The 20215-nt window shown below is 40.2% G+C and overlaps 1 protein-coding gene across 5 annotated transcripts in view; it reads right to left on the bottom strand.

Moving 5' to 3' along the window:
* Positions 1-2777: 2777 nt before the first annotated feature.
* The window catches only part of LRRC8D (leucine rich repeat containing 8 VRAC subunit D), an 85523-nt gene continuing 68085 nt past the window's right edge, over positions 2778-20215 (bottom strand). For 2 of the 5 annotated variants that reach the window (XM_090048458.1, XM_090048459.1), the window contains exon 3: positions 2778-18524. In XM_090048458.1, the coding sequence (XP_089904584.1) occupies positions 15958-18522 (2565 nt within the window). In that variant the 5' untranslated portion in view covers positions 18523-18524 and the 3' untranslated portion in view covers positions 2778-15957. The remainder of the gene's footprint in view (positions 18525-20215) is intronic. The other 3 variants (XR_016442512.1, XR_016442511.1, XR_016442510.1) reach the window with 3 other exon arrangements.

The following is a 20215-nucleotide window of genomic DNA, read 5'->3' as shown; positions in this document are numbered from 1 at the left end:
ACAAAGCCACAAAGCTATACCCACCCTCCTACCCACTCCCCCCACCACCATATATGAGAGTAAGACTTCATTTTAAGCTATTATACTATCACCTCTATGTATACTACATCAACACATGTAAGCCAGGAAAGCCAAGGCTGCAACGGAACTCCAGCTAGCTACAAATATCAAGGACAATAAAAAGTCCTTTTTTAGATATGTGGGGAACTGAAGGAAAAGCAAGGGCAACATTGGACCCCTGCTAAACCAGATGGGACAATTGACAACTGATGCCCAGGAAAAAGCCAACTTGCTAAATGGGTACTTTGCATTAGTTTTTCCACCAGTCCCATGGGACGCCCCCGCCCACTACGGGACAGGAGAGCCCAAATGAGGGACAGTCCTTACCCTCCATCAAAGCTGACCTTGTGAAGGAACACCTTGACAGGTTGGATACATTCAAGTCAGCCAGCCCTGACAGTTTACACCCAAGGGTACTCAAGGAGCTGGCAAGCATCATAGCCCAGCCTCTGGCTCAGTTCTTCGAGAACTCCTGGTGCTCTGGTGAAGTGCCTGGAGATTGGAAGAAGGCCAATGTCATGCGTATCTTCAAGAAAGGGAGGAAAGTAGATCTGGCAAACTACAGGCCCATCAGCCTGATCTCTATCCCGGGGAAGGTCTTGGAAAAGATTATCAAAGAGGCCATCCTTAACAGAATGGCTGATGGCAACATCCCCAGGGATAGCCAGCATGGGTTTGTTGCAGGTAGGTCATGCTTGACCAATCTCATTCCCTTTTACGACCAGGTGACCTATCACCTGGATATGGGGAAGAGATTGATGTCATATAACTTGACTTTAAAAAAGCCTTCGATCTGATATCCCATGATCACCTTTTGGCAAAACTGGCTAACTGCAGCCTCGGCCACACCACGATCCACTGGCTGGGGAACTGGCTCTGTGGCAGGACCCAGAGGGTGGTGGTTGATGGAAGTCAATTGTTGTGGTGAGCTGTGACCAGTAGGGTCCCTCAAAGCTCTGTCGAAGGGCCTATGCTACTTAACATCTTCATTAATGATGTAGACATTGGTGTCAGAAGCGACTGTCCAAGTTTGCCCGCAATACCAAACTCTGGGGTAAAGCATCCACACCTGAGGACAGAAGGGTGATCCAAGCAGACCTTGACAGGCTCAGGAAATGGGTGGATGAGAACCTGATGGTGTCACCAAAAAAATGCAAGGTTCTCCACCTTGGGACGAAAAACCTGCAACATCCTTATAGGCTCAGCACTGGTTAGCACTGCGGATGAAAGGGACTTGGGGGTCATGACTGAGCACAAGATGAACATAAGCCTTTAATGTGATGCTGTGGCTAGTAAAGCAAGCAAAATGCTGGCTTGCATCTATAGATGCTTCTCAAGCAAATCTCAGGATGTTATTCTCCTGTTGTACTTGGCCTTGGTGAGGCCGCAGCTGGAGTAGTGCATCATTTTGGGCTCCACAATTCAAAAAGGATGTGGAGAAACTTGAGAGAGTCCAGAGGACAGCCACACACATGATCAGAGGTCAGGAAAACAGACCTTATGATGAGAGGCTGAGAGCCATGGGACTCTTCAGCCTGGAAAAGCTTAGGCTCAGGGGTGATCTGATGGCCACCTGTAAGTTTATCAGGAGTGCTTACCAGGATCTGGGGAAATGTTTGCTCACCAGAGCACCCCAAGGGATGACAAGGTCAAATGGTCACGAACTCCTCCATGACTGTTTCAGGCTGGACATAAGGAAGAACTTCTTTACTGTCCGAGCCCTCAAGGTTTGGAATAGACTGCCGCCGGAGGTCAAGCACCTACTTTGAACACTTTCAAGAGACATTTTGGATGCTTGTCTTGCTGGGATCCTATGATCCCTGCTGACTTCCTGCCCCTGGGGCAGGGGGCTGGACTCGATGATCTTCCAAGGTCCCTTCAGCACTAGTGTCTATGAATCTATAAAAATGGGTTTTTAGATGGAATTAATGGATGTTATAGTACGTTTGATTTTTAGAATATAATTTGGGATTTTTGTGGTTCAGAGATGGCAAAACTTGCTGAAAGGAGTACTTGTGGTGGCAAAGGTCAGGAGTTAGGGGGCGGGACTTCATCCCAAGATGGTGACCAAGGGGTAGGGCCCCCATCAAGTGGCAGGGTATCCCCTGTGGCCCTTGATGGCTTGCCAAACCTCAGCGCCCCCCCCCCCCCCAAAATAATTGCCCACTCCTGTATTATAGGCATAATGACCCCTCCCCCACCTTGATTATGATCGTTCTTAGTCTTTCATCAATCAAATTTCTTTTCTTCAGCTACTTATTTCTTTGCAACCCCTGGGAATTTCTCCCCTTGCCAAGTGTGCCTGCTTTTCTCCTCAGACCTGATTCGTGCCCCTAGTTCCTGAGATCACATTCCTACAGTAAAATTCCAAAGCCTGGAATACCTCCCTGATGTGGGCTTCCTTTTGGAATGCAAGCTGATAAAGAACTCCCTGACAATACCCCCCCTTCCTCTCCCCCGTTGAGATCATGGTTAAGGTTAGGACTTTCCAACAATGTGCTCAAAACAACGGGAGCTGATTTTTATTTTTTACAGAAAAAAAACGTTTCAGTTGTTAGCCTTGGAAAGCTCCAATCTTTTGTGCTTCATTCACTTCCTTTTTTTGGGCATTACTGACTTCCTTCTGCTGTTTGCGTAACTCTAAGATGGACAGACTCTCCAAAGCACACTGGCAAATTTACACCCATGGAAGAACAAAATACCACTTCCATCCAAGCTACACAAAAGATTTGCAAAATTTATTTGAGCTAAAATAGCAAGCGTCTTAGAGTACATCCATACTGCAAATACAGAATTATAGCACAGGTACGCATACTTAGGTCAGAGACCTGGCAACATAGATACCAGCAAGGACCAGAATCCTGAGTGAGAATACAAAGAGAGCTCTTGCAACAAAGTTCATGTCACCCCATCTCTACTATTATTGTTACCTGTGTTAGCTAAATGACTGATAGCCTAAGCCACTTTCATTTTTCTGTGAAGATGCAACCTAAAATGGCAAGAGCAGAAATCCTGGTAATTTGAGCAATTGAAAATGCAGTGCCATGAAATGTGGAACGGGAGAGCTGAAGGGGCTGGTAACAGAATTTGGAATTTGAGATCAGATCTTTACATCTGATTTGAGGGGAGTAAGAGGAAAAGGATTTAAATCTACTTTTGAGAACCCTATTTCATGTGGTAGGTGGAGGTTGGTTTGGCTCTGAGGGAAAGAAACCTCCAACTACTCTAAACTAAACTGGCAACAACCAAAGCTTAAGGACCAATCTACCAGTTCAGCATCGTTTCTGACACACTTCAAAAACGGGGTGGACAGTGGAAGGGGTGCAGGAGTTAAGGCAGGAATGGCATCGAGCCACATTGCTAGTGCTACACCAGCGTTTCTCTTAAACAAAGGAGATGATTAGCACTTTTCCAGGCCTTCGGCATAAGCAATAAGTGGCTTTATGTCAGAAATAAAGGCCTGACCCTGTCTAAGCACAGGCCACCAGATCACAAGCTACTACATTTTCTTATCATTTACAAACTGGACAGTGGCATGCTAAATTGAAATGAGCTCCCAGAACCCAGTACTCTTTCCGGCCATGGCAGGGGGTCAGACTCGATGATCTGCTCAGGTCCCTTCCGACCCTACAAACTATGAAACCTCAATCAACAATGGCACTAGCAGGCACTTTTATTTCCAACTGCTACAAAACAGATTGAACAGAGAATGAACTGCCATCTCAGCCCTAGGCTTGGTCTCTCTCAAGTATAAAAATGAGACACAATGGCGGGTGATTTATTTCAGCAACCCTGGGGTAGCATGGAGTTTCTCAAAGGGGAAATAATTGGAACTCAGAAAGCAATAGAAGGCCACTCCAGCTGCCTTCTTTTCTTTTATCTAACAAAGATCTCACAGATGGCAGTTAACCTAACTGTGACAAAGAAACCTTTGCAAGAAAAAACAAAATTAAGGAGGGGAAGTGGGGCTGGAATACAGAGACTTCTGAAAGAGCAGTTCATGTGTTGTCAAATGTTTAACAGGTTGAAATAGGAGCTGCTGTGCACAATGGTTCAAGTGTATGGATTTCAAAAGGGGCATCTGGGAATTAAAAAAAAAGATCCTTTTAGCTGGGATTGCAAAGTCAAAGCAGCAGCCCTAGAAACAAAAGAAAAAACATTAAAAAGGGAGGAGCTATTATATTTCACTACTGAATCCCAGCTGTTGATCAAATTCTAAGAAACATTCTAGGTTTCTTGGAAGATTGAGACAATAGAGCTCATTTAATTGCATGCCTTATATGCCAGAGAGCTTCAAACATACTGTGCCAGAGTAGACTCCAAAACAGCCATGCACATAGTATTTTAGACTCTTGAGCACTGCTGGATTTAATGTTTATTTGTATTAGGGCCAGATCCAAGCATCCTTAGCATCAGCCTGAAAAAGTTTTTAACTTTTTAACATTAGAAAAACAGGGAATGAGATTTTTCTTTAGACCTAGCAGGATGGATAGTTATCCACTGCACCATGTGGGTGAAATGTACAGGCAATCTTCGGACTTATGACACAACTGGTTCCTGAAAACGGCATCTTAAGTTGAAACGTTGCAACTCAAAACCAATTTTCTCATAAGAAACAATGTTATAAATGGGGTATTGGTTCCTGAACCAAGGCCCAATACACCTATTTTCACCAAAAACACCCCAGAATTTTTTATGTGATCAATTAGAGATGAGTAATAAAGCTTCAGTAATGTATTTATATTGTAAATAGCAATCATATTGATCTGGAAGGACTTCTTTGAGGTGACTTGGCTGGACTTTTTGAAGGCCTCTTTGTTGGTCGTTTTGAAGGGTTCTTGGCTGGAGTCTTCTCAGGAGCGTTGGCTGCAGGTTTTTCTAGAGTTTTGTCTGCTTTCTTAAAGGAAGTGTCCAAGGAAGTTTGGACAGATGTTCTCCAGGGAGATGAGCGATGCAGTAAACTTGTTCGCTGGCATGGCGTCACATTGGATCAAGCGTTGTAAAGTTGAAACTAACATCATAAAGTTGAAACAGGGTGTCAATTTATAAACGCTGTAACTGGAAATGTTGTAAGTTGAGGACTGCCTGTATATACATTAACACAGAAACAAAACAGCAGCCTGTCAAAAAAGACAGGAACCCTTATAGTGAAGCACTAACTACTCTCTGATCAAACTGGGAACTCTTCTCTGTTTGGAAGTCATTTTTTCTAAGTACTCTAAAACCCATGTGTTTTGCACAGATACTTGGTGTGCCACACAGGGCTTCAGGGTAAGGCTACACACCCAAATTTGGGATCATTCGTGCCTAGATCTCCCAAGATTCAGAACACCATGGGGACACAGCAGCAGAATTTCTTGAGGGTTGAAAACCTGTACCAATCTGCACACCAGGGATCATACCTGCCTCTGATTTTGTAACACTCCACATTTTCATAATACTCCACATTTACTCAATTTGTATTTGGCACTCAGTAACCCTTTGGGGAAGCAAACTTAAGAAAACAGTATTTGAGAGAGAATTTCACTCTCTGAATAGGTATGTGTAGTTAGAAGCCAAACAGATTCTACTGCATATGTGCAGACAGAATGCACGGAGAGGATCTAGCAGCCATCACCTAAACAAGGTAGCTTGAACAGGCATGCCTACCCTGTTTTATATCCAATCCTTGGTCAAAATCGTAAAACAAACAATCAAATAAATAAGAACAGGCATATTGCTATAAGCTGACCTTATCAAAGTGTTTCTTAAGGAGGTGGTGAGAGATGGGTGAAATACAATTTGAATATAACAGAAAACTCAGAAGGGACTTAAACTATTTTGGAAAAGAAGGTATCAGTAATTACATATGCAAATACTTGCCAGGAGGGGAAGGGGAGTTAGGGGCTGATGGACCAGAGAGGCTCAGGGCTCTATTGAGGATGACTGGGGGAATGCGAGAGTGGTAAATGGTTCAGACCAGGGGACAGAAGTGGAGAGTAGGAAGAGTAGGAAAGGGAAGGTGGGAGGCAGTGTACGTAGGATAAATTAGGGATATGGTCACCTTTCACTGTCCCATGTATGCTAATTGGTAGGGATCCCTGTCCTTCTGGAAGCCTGAACTCCTTTCCAATATCCAAATGTCTCAGGATATGGGGAGATGTCACTCTCATAGGATGACCCAAACTTCTCTCCCAACCTCTGATATAAGCCAGGATTCTGTACTAGCCCTGAAGATAACAGTTTCTGACTTTTCAGTTTCAGTAGATGCATCCCTTAGTGAATTTTGCTGGGACAGAACAAACTACTTTATCCTCACATTAGCTTTGATCTTCTGGATTTCCCAGCACCAAGTGTCCGACACTTGCAGTTGTTACACACTTCACATTTTCTGCTTTTGTGCTCCAGTGAACGAGTCAGCAATTAGTGGCCTAATAATGGATGTTAAAAACATTCAATTACACAAATTATTCTGAGCTAAATACACTGTTTAGAACAAAACAGTCAAAAGTAGGGAGATAAACAAAGACCCAAAATCACCAAGGCCTTTTTTAATATGAGGAAATAGCCCACACGGATGGATTTATTCCTAAGAGCTCCTATTTGATGGGTTAGCTGCTGCAAAAGGCAAGAGAAATAGAAGGATCCACACGAATGGGGAGAATGGAATTGCTTGTTCTTTCAAATTACACCCTAGTTTATTCTACAATAGCTTCCCCATCTATATACACCATTTAACAGGTGCATTAGGTTTTTTCTAGTTGATAAGGTTGTATCCTTTTATTTAAACTGGTCTAGGCATTCATTTAATTCAAATCTACAGAACTTGTGTGGATATTTACCCTTGTTTAAGACTGCATCATACAAATTATTTCAGTTAAGTTGGATTTCAGTTAAATTTAAAACTAAAATCACAAACAACCAAAACTAGATACAACTTTCTCATTTTGGTCAGGTATAAAGGTATTAAGGTAAATTGACACAAGCAGATATGGAGTTGGTTTAGATTATGGGTTTGCATCAGTTCAACTGAAAAAATTTCAAACTAATTTAGTTAAGCTAGAGCAGTTTCCTAGTAGGTGTTTTTTTAAGTCTTGTTTGTATATTTTCATGAAGTCAATTAACTTTGGTAATTTTTTATATCTTTAAATAAGACATATCTACACTGTCAAGGCCTCATGTAACAACATAGCTCACCTTTGTTATTTCCTTTAGCTTTTTACCCAAAATAGGCATCCACATCTGTAGAAAGTGGAAGAGCAAAACACACACCAAAACAGCATTCTCTGTTCACTATAGTGTTTATGTTTTACAATTTTTCCTACCATTTACAGATAGGACAAGGTGCAAGAGAATCAGTTTGTTAAAGTCATGCTTACTTCTAGCAAACTCAAATGGACTCAAGAGGAAGTTTTCAGGAGCAAGACGAGATGATTCAGTACTTGTACATATGTGGGGCTATGGTGCAGTCCAGGAACCTCAATTGCTTAAAGAAGGCTGAGCATTCAGTCTGCTAACTGATGAATCTGCTTCCCTTCTCTCTTGCCATGGAACTCAGGAGATGAAGGCTAGCAGGGACAGATGAGAAGGACAGTTGCTGGAAAGTGAGCCAGGGTGTCTGCAGGACCTTGAGAAGAGTGTGTGGCAGCTGGAAACAATGAGTAGTTTTTCTTGCAATTCATGACATGCAAAAACCTAGGGCCTTGGCAACTAAAAAGCTTTGGATGCTTGTCTTGAGTCGTGGTGCACCTGATATGTAGGTTGTCACTACAGATGAAAGAAAGGACTGGTAGAGTCCAGTGACCCTGAAACAGCAGTGTGGGAAAAAAAGAAAAAGGGTAACAATTATCTCATTAATATACAATTCAATCCTACTTACATATTATAGGAATCAAATAGCAAAATTCAGCACTGTTGTCACTTTTTTTCTTAATAATTAATTCCATGTCAAGTGAACCTTCCTTCCATTAGTCCCCTTTTGGTCAGCCTATAATTTTATGGAGTAGGGATAAGGCTGGGAATCTTCAGCTGAAATACTATATCTGGTTTTGGATATTCCACTTTAAGAAAAATGTACACAAATTGGAGAGCACAAACAAGCACAAGAAGAATAAAAAGATTAGAAAACGTGGCCTCTGAGAAAGATTGAAAGAACTGGATTTATTTAGTCTTGAAAGGACTGCATGGAGATAAGAAAACAGCCTTTGGAAATATGCTTGTTATATAGAGAAGATAGTGACCAACTGTTTTTCATGATCACTGGTTATGGACCAAAAGAAATTTGCTTAATTTGAAGCATAGAGTCCTTCAGTATTAAAGACATAGTTTATAACTATAAGGGTAGCAAAGCACTGGATCATGCTACCTAGGGGGATGTTATAGAATTGCCATTACTGGAGGTTTTCAAAAATAGGTTATGCAAGTGTATTTCCCAGATGGTTTAGGTATACTTGATCTTGCTGCAGAGCAGGGGTTGGAGGTGCACTTCTTGGTAACTGTCCTCAGAGCAGGGGCTGACATTTGAGTCTTAAGTCATTCTTCAAAAAACTTAAGAACTTCACACTAGCTGTAGAGCATTAATTGTCTAATCCCCTTTTTGTTGTATGGTTTCTGAGACTTGTGCTGATTTCTACCTTACAGATATACGAGATAGGCAGTGGTTTTCAATCTATGGTCCATGGACCCCCGGGGGTCTGAAGACTATATTTAAAGGGTCCACAAAAAAGACCATGATCAATCAAAAGTATGCGAATACCCACACTTACAATTCAAAGGGGTCCGCACCTCCATGCAAAATTTCTAAAGGGGTTCACACCTCACTTAACATTTTTAGGGATCCACAAATGAAAAAAGGTTGAAAATCACTGAAATAAGAGTATCCTCAACAGCATCCCTGCACCGAACAAATCTGTCAGGCACCACTAGAGGGGGCAATCAGGAGAGCGATTAAAGCAAAGGCTGAAGCACAACAAAATCCCCCTTTCCATATCAAGATCAGCTGCAGCACCTGGAACAGTATGACAATGTGGGTCCCTCCATGTCATCACAGTGCAGTAGTAGCACAACAAGCAAAAGAAATGCTAGTTAAAAAAATGTACATTTGAATTCTAATAGAAACATACAGAATTGTGTGTTAAAACAGTGATTCATCCACACATCTTTATTTTCGAATAGAAAAACCCTAAGTAAAGCCTTTAATAGATGCAATTTATCTAATCAGTTTCAAATTAAGCAGAGCAAAACACCTGAGAGTGTGACCTGCTATAGGACACTGGGGTAGTAATTCATAAGATGGCCTTCTCCTAGTCACTCATGGAGGTCCTCTCCTCTTGCAGTCATTAATGATCTTCCAAAATTATTCACACCTAAAAGGAGGGGAAGGGTAGGAGGTGAAAGATGTAGCCTGGCAAAATTCCACTGTATGTAGATATATTCTCACTGCCTAACATTCCACCTGAGGTTTTAAACAGCATGTTCTTCACTACTTGTCTAAAAGATTTCCATTAGTATGCACTGTCAAAAGAACTACTACAATTACACCCAAAACTGGCTGCACTTCATGAGGGAGACAGCAAAGATTAATTTAAATTTAATATCCATTTCATACTGGAATGTGCATTTATAAAAAGTATTCCCCCCACCCCTTCCCACCTCTATTACAAACTCAGCCACTCCAGGAACCCTAGTTACAACATAGCTGTTTGCCTATAGCTGTTGAAGGTGATTTGAGATGGGGTTGGTGTATGCATTCAGTTTTAGCAATATTTACAAATGTTTTACTCCTTGATATAAGAACCCAGGAGAGATTTTATAAGCATCAGCTGGTAAATCTTGGGTAGCACAAGATAGACAAACCATTAAAATGTTCAGCAGTTTGGACAGTCCAGTCAAAACTAAAGAAAAACTAAGAAAAATGGCAAGAATTCTCTCTCTAGTCTACCCTTCAGAGTTACCTGCAACAAGGGCTTGTGCAGCAGTCTTATTGGACATGCAAACATCTTCTCTTGGATTTTAGCCAAGTAACTGAGGTCTCAACCAGCAAGGCTTCTGTCCTTCTGCAGTATCAAGGTTCTAATCATTTGGGGTGGTCAAAGCAGGATGTTAAGCAAGTCTATTACAGTGTTTGACCTGCTTTGTTTGTGCTAAATTGTTTCTTGGCTTGCACAAAAATCAGACCTACTTGACCTCAACTAAACTGCAAATGCATTTGTATTAATGGACGGTCATCCATCTAGGGTGGTGGTCCTCAACCTCTTTGGACTCAACACCCCCTGGAAAATTCCAGCTTTTTAGTTCTCTTTTATTTTTGACTACAGAAACAGAGCAATTCTTGTGTTGCAAAAACTTCAGATCACACAATAGGCTAGAAAGAAATCTGTAGTGTCAACAAACAATTTGAAATCTCTGGGTTTATTATGTTTGCACACCTAACAGGGTTAATATTGTGCAGCACTCTTGAAAGCACCTCACATTGCTTTCAAAGCAGACCAGGGCGTCACGATACCCTGGTTGATACCACTGATCTGAGGCCAACAAAAGTGACTGGTCCCCCAGATTTCTTGGTGTAGGTATCTATGTGGCCTCATTGCTGGCGAATCATTGATGGATTCTACCTCAACAAACAGGGCTATTATGGAACATCAACACCCCTATTTTACAGGTGGAATTTAGGCATCAGAAAGACCCATTGCGCCAAGATAAAGGAATCCTGTGGCTGAGCCAGAAAATAAACTCAGGTCTTCCGAGTCTCAGAATCCAGTGCTCCTGTAGGCTGAGCTTTGTACCTTGATTTGGGTTTCGCCACAAATCCATGGTCTTCAGAGATCTACTGCTGAACTTCTCTGAGCCTGGGCTCAAAGCTATACAATCAGTGCAGGATAGCTATTTGTCAGATTACCAACACAAGAGTGCTATAGATCGTTCATGTCCCTGCTCTGCATTCTGTACTGGGATACCTGAACAAATTCAAATTTAGTCCTCATATTTCAAATACTCCTTTGGATTATGTCTCATGGGACAGACTGAAGGAACCATCTCATTCTACATGATCAGAGCTTCTCTATTCCCTCAGACCCAGAGCACAAGTACTGTCAACAATGAAACTTTTGCACATGAGCAACATGTTCCCTTGGCAAACGAGTGGAAATGAAATCTCCAGGTTGCTCCTGGAAAAGATCAGGATACCCACTCTCATCCAAACTTTCAGAAGAAAAGACAACTTCCCTTCCACTGACTTGATGCTATTCCCATAGCAGAACTACGTTTAAAAGCAAGTATTTGAAAACAAGTACAATATATACCAAACAGAGCCCATTTCCTACCTTCCTACATGCATAAGGTATAATGTTGGAAGGTGACTAGCTAGGAGCATTGGGAGCCATGGAAGACATGGGTCTACAGTGAGACATCTGTCTTTGAGAACTGATAAGCTACTGCTATTAGTAACACAACCCAAGACTCTTGAAACCTGCTCTGATTTTTGTGGCCAACTCCAAACATAAACCATACTGGAACTGGGGAAGAAAAACTAGCAAAATTAGAAAACAACAACCCGCAGTCACTGGGAGAGATTGGGACTGCAGAGCCACAGACGGGAGCTCAACTTCTAAGAAAAGCAAAAGCTTCTTCCAGAAGTGGAAATATGTAACACAAAAAAAGGGCAATGAATGGGAACAACTTTCTAGCTAAGCAACTACTTTAAAGCAAGTTTCTTTCCATTGCCTCAATCTCCTAACACAGGGACTATAAATCCTTTCTTCCTCACTTCCATCGCTAACTGCCAACCAGCATGAGACCAAGTCTACCCAAGGATATACATTTACACTGACTTGAACTAAATGTGTTACTTTAAAGCTAATTAGTTAAACATTCAATTCCTGGAAAGATACTAATGCTACACAATAAATCAAAACAAGGCCACTTGTATTGTTAACAGGAGCATCTGCATAGTAGTTTTATGCAATTTAAATTAATCCATGTTAATGGATTAACTTTCCTAAGAATGTGGGTGTACGAGTTCCAAACAAAGGGATCACAATACAGCCTGCTGTTTTCATACAATTAAATTGATGCATGGATAAAAGTAAAGGACAGTTTTGCCCAGAAGATGGCCTGTTTAAGCAAAAATGACTTGAGACTGGAAAATCATCAGTTATGACCTGTGCATCAACCAAATGCTCCTGCCATCACTACTAGCAGAATTTTTGACAGATTACAAAAAGTGGCAGCACAGAAAAACATTAGTTTCCTTTGCATCTCATGGTGTAGCTTTTGGCAGGGTATTCTAGTGAGAAAATAAAATTCCTTAACATGAATATGTTATAGTGACAGAATGAACACAAGTGCATAAAAAATTCCCTTCGTTCAAAGATACCCATGATTAACAATGAAGATAAAAGAAGGGAAATACTATTTTCCACCCTGCCCCCAACAGAATGCTGCAGAAATGCTTTCTAGACCTGGAAAATGACTTACAATGTAATAAAAATATCAAGACAGATACTAGACCGTAAGGACAACTCAAAGCCAGAGGGAGGTTGAAATAAAAGTGAAACACTCATGCTACAGTGTACGAACTACAACCTGCCTTGTGCCAAGTATTCCACAATAAGAGATTTGAAAGTCCTTGTTTATCATCAGGATGTTTCCCACTTTTTTATGCTACTTCATAGCAAAGGGGCATACCTGAGCCTACACTAAGAGTGAATGCCATTCATCTTCTGTATTTAGAAACAGTGAAACATTCTCTAAGGACAAAACATTTGAAATACGGAGATTTTGTTAGTCTTCCCCCTAACAGAATGGACAATGAGAGTTTTGTATTATTTCCCAACCCCCCCACACACACACACTTTAAATAATACTACTACTACAGATCATGTTGGTGATGATGATTTATGTCTTTCTAAAATCTTATTTTGGGGGAAAAGTTGAATTTCCAAAACGGTCAGATTAGACATCAGAACCTAATATGAAAATTAAACCAGTTCCAGATGATACTGAAGGATAGGAGGCAGAAGAGAAGATTGGCTTTTTTCTCCAACCTCAAACGGTTCCCCAAAGATTAAAAACAGATGTTATGCTCAACTGGACTAAAAATCACCTCCCATAAGAATGAAAGCCTATTTCAGAGGAAGTTAGCTGGAGAAGTACAGTTAGGGGTGATTCTTTTTTTCACCTAAGTCAAACCAGTGGTCATTTTCAAGCTGCAGCAGTGAAAAGACTGGAGATAACTAAACAGCTGTTTGACAAGGGATCTATGCATTTGTGCATGCTTCAGCCAGTATAAGCAACTGAATATTAAAAAACTTCTTATATTCTAAGCATTTCTATTGATTTCACTCACCACTAACATTTCATAGCAGCTGAAACGGGTCATTGGCAAATGCAGAACATATTCATTCCAATAATATAGTGTTTGATTTTTGCTAAGATTCATGGCACAGTAATTTAAAGTGATATGAATGCAAACATTTGAAATAAAGAGAAGAATGTATTGACAAATATTCACTACAAGTCTTAACACTTTTCCTTTACTGACTGTAAAAGTGAACACTAAGTTTAAGAGTACAGGCAAGTTAAGAACTCAGACTGTTCTGCCAGAAGTACGGTTTGGTATTCTGGGAACTGGAATTCTCTAGACTTATTACATTATAAATGGTATGTATAAGAAGCTTAATGATATTGCTTTTAATCTCCCACGTACACTGGAAATCATTGCTTAAACTGGTTTCTTGGTTTATGGAAACATACTGCAGGTGTACACTGCGACAGATAAGCCACGGGGACTCAAGTTACAATATGGTACTTCCCAGTGTCTTGCAATGTGCAATAGACCAGTGTTCTCATTGTTCAGAGCTGCACCACTGCCACGATTTTCCTCTTTTTTACACTGAAGTCACAGGAGTTACACAGCTGTAAGACTACTGTGCAAAAAAAAAAAAAAAAAAAAAAACACACAAAAAACACAAGTCCTTGAAAATTAGCATGTCTGTCATCTTTTCAGTACTAACCACACTACAATAGAGGATTGTGTTTTAACCAGGACAGGAGTCTAACATGTAATCAGATCTCCCAGCACAGCAATTATTTTGTGGGGAGGCAGAACCAAAATGACCATGTTTACAACCCATGATTTTGTAATTTAGTATATTAAACTTCTGTAGTGATCCTGGCAATGCAACTTCAGTAGAAAAATAATACATTTTGCTGCCTGCTTTTTTCATGCCCCATTTGGCAAACATTTATAGGTCTTTGTGCTAATCTCTTCAATACTCAAGCTACACTAAAAACCTCAGGTTAGTGGGGAGCAGCAAGATCCCATGAGTTAAGGCACATGCCTGGGAGTAGAATCAGTTTTGTTACTCAACTGCTAGTTGGCCTTAGAGTCTGAACAAGTTGCAACACCTCCGTGCCTCATCTCTCATCTAGAAAACAAGCTAAGACACATTCAGACATGGTAAGACAACACTCACTGATGCTTACACATGGTATGGATATCCATGGATGGAAGGCCCTGGAAAGAAGATCAGGAGCAGTAAAAAACATGTTATCTTTAACATTGACAGAAACATAAAGGAACTGTCAGAGACTGAAAGGAAGAGAGAAAAAGAATACAAGGTTTCTGTGAACATTAATTTGATTTATGCTACTACTGTTAATAGAAAATATTTGTCTTTATAATTTTAGGGGATTAAATAGATCTTTAAATATTGAAGCTGTTACTTAATAAACGAGTCATTAATGAAGTTCTTAAAAATCATTTCTTTACATAAAGAACTTTATACTATCCAAAAACAACTCGGTGTCAGTGCTACACAGCCAAGTTTCACCATTTCCGAGTGTAGATACACAACATAGTTATGAAGTAACTGATCGTGGATTTTACTCCACCCTGATGAGAGACAATCCCCCTGCCCTTCCTTCTGCCTGACTCCACAGAAGTGGTAAGGAGTGGATAAGGTGGCAAGAAAGCCAGTTTCCATTGAGCAAGTGGTTTCTCAAGACAGACTTGATTATGAGAGTGAACATGCAACACAATCCACACAACAAAATGATTACACATTTCTCTAGGAGTAACTTCAGCCTGGATTTGAATGATATACTGTGCAGGAGGACTGTGTTTTGGGTGTCTGCTTTGTTTTTCTATATAGTAATGTTAACCTACAATATATTAACGTGTCACATGTCCACGCCCTATTGCATCCCCAAATCAGTTGACTGGTCTAGGAGGATTAGCTCTGGAATGGGAGAGGCATTCACCATTTAACAGTAACTGCACTGTAGGCAGAGGAATAGCATTGCTGCATTTTATAATGAGAAAGATTTTATAAAAATGGTCACACCTCCCTCAAACAAGCCACGAACCCTTCCGTAAAACAAATGGAAGTTTTGAAGCAGCAGTCCCGCACGTCAAGGTGCAGATGTACTGCTGCAGTTTGCTTAGCAACAACTCTAATTTTTTTTCTTAAAAATTGAGCATTCACACTCAATTGCACACAAGCATGCACTCCAAGCACTTCTAGAATCTTGTTATAAGAAAAATACTTGTCCTTGGTTTTCCCCAGTAGTGCACTAAAATAAGTTCAGGCATTAACGAGTACCTTGTATAGTAAGAAAAGTCACCAATTTAATCATTTACTTTAAGCAAGCAAGCAATCTGTAAACATTCAAAAGCGGCAGCATCCAAGTTACAAACAATTCAAAAGAAAAGAATTGAGATTATTAAGGTTCTCCTGCCCTTCAAAAATTTTGAAATGATCTTTTAAAACACTACAAAACACAGAATACTCAGTTACATCTCTTATCCTGCTAGTAGTTCTTCCTCACAAAGAACTCCTGTATTTCTAAGATGCACAATCATTGCAATAACTCATACTGTAGAATTTGCTGCTTAGAAGTCAGTCAGTGCACGTCAATCTAAATCCCATTAGCAAAAGTAATGCTCGTGTCTTGATTCAACAGTTCTTTGACTTCCGAAGGCAAAACATCAAAGAGGTGATCTTCCACCACAAGCCCGCTTTTCCTGAGAAGCCGACACTGCCCCAGCGTAATTGGTAGACGATCTAAGCAGTTTCCCTTCAGTTCCAGATGAGTTAGCTGCAACAGCTGGCCAATTTTATCTGGGATTGAGGTAATACAGTTTTGCCCCAGACTCAAAGTCCTCAATTTTACGCATTTAAACAATGACTTTGGCAAACTCTCCACTTTGTTTCCTGTTATATGAAAATGCTGCAAATTTTGAAGTGACCAAATTTCCACTGGAATCACTGTAATTGAGTTGTAGCTTACATCTAAACATCTGAGTTTCTGCAAATTGAACACTGCAGCTGGTAAAGACTCGAGTTTGTTATTGGAGAAATAAAGTGACTCCAAGTTCTTTACACAGGAAATGGAGGGAGGAATGTTGACTATTTTATTGTGCCACAACTTTAAACAGGTCAGTCTTTTCAAGTGCTGGAAGCTGATGATCTCTTCAATTGTGCGTATACTGTTTGATTTTAAATCCAGTTCCTGTAAGTTAGTTAGACTAAAAATGGCATGTGGAATTCTCTCCAGTTCACAGTTCTGTAGTTCCAATTCAGCTACATTCATCATTTTCTTAAGGCTATTCAGTACCACAAGCTTGGTGCCATCATTATGAATTACAAGCTTTGTTAGATGAGGTGCCACATCTGTGATATTGGAAGGGATTTTGGTCAAATTACTCTTCACATGGAGAATTTTAAGATGTCTTAACTCTCTGAGAGATTCAAGTCCTATCATTTTATTGTTTTCAGAGTTCAAGTTGCCTATCAAGTACAATTCACGGAGATTTTTAAGCAGATACACCCAAGCAGGAATTTCTGCAACGTCTGTGAATTTCACATGAAGGCATCTCAAGTGGTCACGGAGGAAGCTGAAAGCAGTCTGCTCAACCTTTGCAGGGCAGTGGCAGAGATGGAGCTCCTGAAGATTTGTCATTTGTGAGATTTTAGCTGGAATTTTTGCTTCAGGAATCAGCTCCAGTTTCAGCACATCCAGATCTGTCAGATCAAACACTGCATCAGGGACCCCTGAGAGCATGAAGAGATGCAGCTCTTGCTTATCTTGTGCATTGCGAGAAACATGCTGTCTAAGTTTTTCAAATGTCCATTCATGATTTAAACTAATTTCTCGCAGCTTGTTTTCACTTACCTCTGATAAAAAGACACCAAATCGCTTAGAATATAACTGGTCATACTGATCTACCATATGCAAAAGAAACGCAAAATCATTTTTCACATCAGGAATATCACTGAAGCTGCTCTCTTCTCTGACCTTCTCAAAGGAATACTCTTTTAAGGGTATTCTAAACAGCCAGAAGAGTGTATACAAACAGATAAAACCGTAGACACAAATAAGAGAAATATAGCTGATAAGGAGCTTCTTCAACATGTAAGCCATATTGTGTGTACACTCAAACTCCTTATACCCAATCAGATGCTCTACTTTTGGCTTGCATCTGTGTTCAAAACTAATTGCATTTACAAAGTTAGCAGTGTAGCAAAGAATAAATATAAACTTGACTGTCTTGATGACTGTCTGGACAACATACAGTTTATAAATCAAGTCACTGTCCTCCACATGAGCCCGAAATTTTCTAACTTTCTCAAACAGGGCTTTGGCTTGCTCTCCATCTTTTTTATCCAAAATAGTCATGCTGGGGACCTCAATGACTGGCTTTTCAGCTGAAAACTTGAAGCCAGACTTGGTTATCATGGGAGTACTGGCACTGGGACTTCCTTCATCACTGCTAGTGGAAACGTGCTTTGGCAAGGACTGGGCACCTGTGAGTCTCTGTTTGTTCTCCTCAGAGTCCTCACACGCTGTTTCAGATAATGCTTTTGTAGTCCAAGGGGACTCAAAGCACTTTCCCAATATGGACACAAAATGTTCAATTTTTGAGCATGTCTTCGGATATTTAAACCAGAAGTTGCTACTGACTATTAAAATAATAGTATGTATGAGCGCAAGGTAGGGAAAGTACTTTGAATACCAAGGAAGGGCCAAATGATAACACATCTGATTAATAAATACATATTGTTGAAAATCCAAATTGGTTTTTCGCCCTAATGAATCTTTTTGCTCCTGATTTGATACAGTAGGTCGCAACTGAGAAGAGGTGACTCTGCTCAGAGGTATGTGTGGTATTATGGTAGGTGCATCTTCAGAAGATTCTGTTTGCATTGACATTTCTTCAGCTTGGGCAGTGGTTGCTTCAGCAGTTGTTGGTATGAAGTCAGCATTCCCTGATGTGCCGGGTTGTGCTTTTGAACTTACAACGGACTGCAACACCGGCAAGCAGACCACCTGGTCTTTGGTCAGCTGCATCGTTCCAGCAAAGATGGCAACCATTAGCATAACAACAGCTAGATAATCCATAAATACATCCCACCATGGTTTCAGGATACGATAGGTTGGCTGTATGTCATTAAGCGATGCAACTTCCGTAAGGGTAAACATTCCTGTAACAGAAAAAAAATATATATACATAAATTATTTGCTGCTAATAAACTGGATACATATTATTTTACTGATGAATAACCAACATGACCCCATGACATAAGGAACTTCAAAAGTTTTCTATTGCTTTGTGCATTATGTTAAATGTGTGTGCTACTGTCCACCAATCCATTCTGTGGCACTTACCCAGACAAGATCCTTGCAAGGATATCTGTGGTAAGGCACCCCTTAGCACTGTAATAACAGTTTCTTGCTTGATATATATACAGTGGTTTGTCACATTGAGCAGCACCTAAGATCTACACTGTACAATCCTTGGCGGTTTTTAAGACCCAGCTGGACAAAGCCTTAGGTGGGATGATATAGTTGGGGATGGTCTTGCTTTCAGCAGGGGGTTGGACCACTTGACCTCCCAAGGTCCCTTCTAACCCTAATTTTCTATGATTCCATGATGTAAATATCTGAATTGTAAAGTGCTATTGTTAATATATTTTATATAATTCAATAGCAAATTATTATACCTTCTATCAGATTCTATAGACTGTACACCACTTTGAAAAGATGTGACATGATGTGTCAGTGTCAACTACTTAAAAATATTTTCATTTCAAGCAAAATAAGCAGGAAAAAAATTGCAAAAAGCTTTGCACAATTCATCATGGAGCACATTTTAAGGCCTCTTGCAACAACAGCAGAATCTCTTATTTCTACTGTTTCAAATAGGCTAGAATGTCAATAAATCTCATTGCTTGCAATTCAGTATTCACACTGGCTGCCAGATGTATCTGTCTTTTCCTTAAGTACCGTCAAGTACTATATATGAGCAGTGTTAATGCTGCAGCTATTGTACAAGGCATCCATGCCCCCCCCCAAAAAATAAAAAAATCAATTTTCCCTTATGTTATTTATTCATTTTCTAGTGAAGTACTTACAAACTCCATTTTCCAGAGAAAGTATTTTAAAGAAAATCTCTCCTCTCTCAGATAATGAACATTTTAAAATAAACAAGAAATCATTGCATAATAGACATCTCCCCCAAGCTTGTCACAGAAATCTGGCAACTACAGAACATGAAAACTAGTTCTATATAGCAAGCTGTTTTCAAGGGGGTTTTTTTAATGAAATTTTATCCATCTTGAATCAGAACTGACATACTGAATGATAATCAAAACTTACTCCTTTCACAGTTTACAGTGCATCAAATAGCTCTGCTTTCCTTTTATTATTATGAAATGTGGAAGGTTGAACACAATTCTGTTTCTTCAAAGAATAAGCTGCTGCAAGCAGGATGTGGTACACATATCAGGTAGCTACTGTATCCACGACTGAAGTTTGTCATTGTTAACGTAAAATATGTAATGACACATGAAATGTGCATCATGTAATATGTTCAGCTACAAAGGAGACTACCAGCCAGAATATTAAGAGGCTCCAAAGCAACCAATGTTATGATGGACCACTTGGGTTTATTATTTTTATCTTGATATACACTTTATTTGTACAGCTCTTCTCTACAGAGAGACTTAGGGCAAGGAAGCTGCTCCAACATGCTGTAATTACACTGCATCGGAGCAGACTAAATTAATCGAGTGTACTGGAGTGTCATAGTTACTGTGCTTCAGCAGACTCCAGTGTCACATGCATCAGCGTCCCTGCACTGAAAAATGGTGGTGCAGTGCTTTAAACTAAAGCT

Source organism: Crocodylus siamensis, chromosome 5, assembly GCF_052110815.1.
Source record: "Crocodylus siamensis isolate JL-2025a chromosome 5, ASM5211081v1, whole genome shotgun sequence".
Taxonomy (NCBI): domain Eukaryota; kingdom Metazoa; phylum Chordata; order Crocodylia; family Crocodylidae; genus Crocodylus; species Crocodylus siamensis.
The sequence above is the reverse complement of the archived record's forward strand: the minus strand, read 5'-3'. Positions and strand labels throughout refer to the sequence as shown.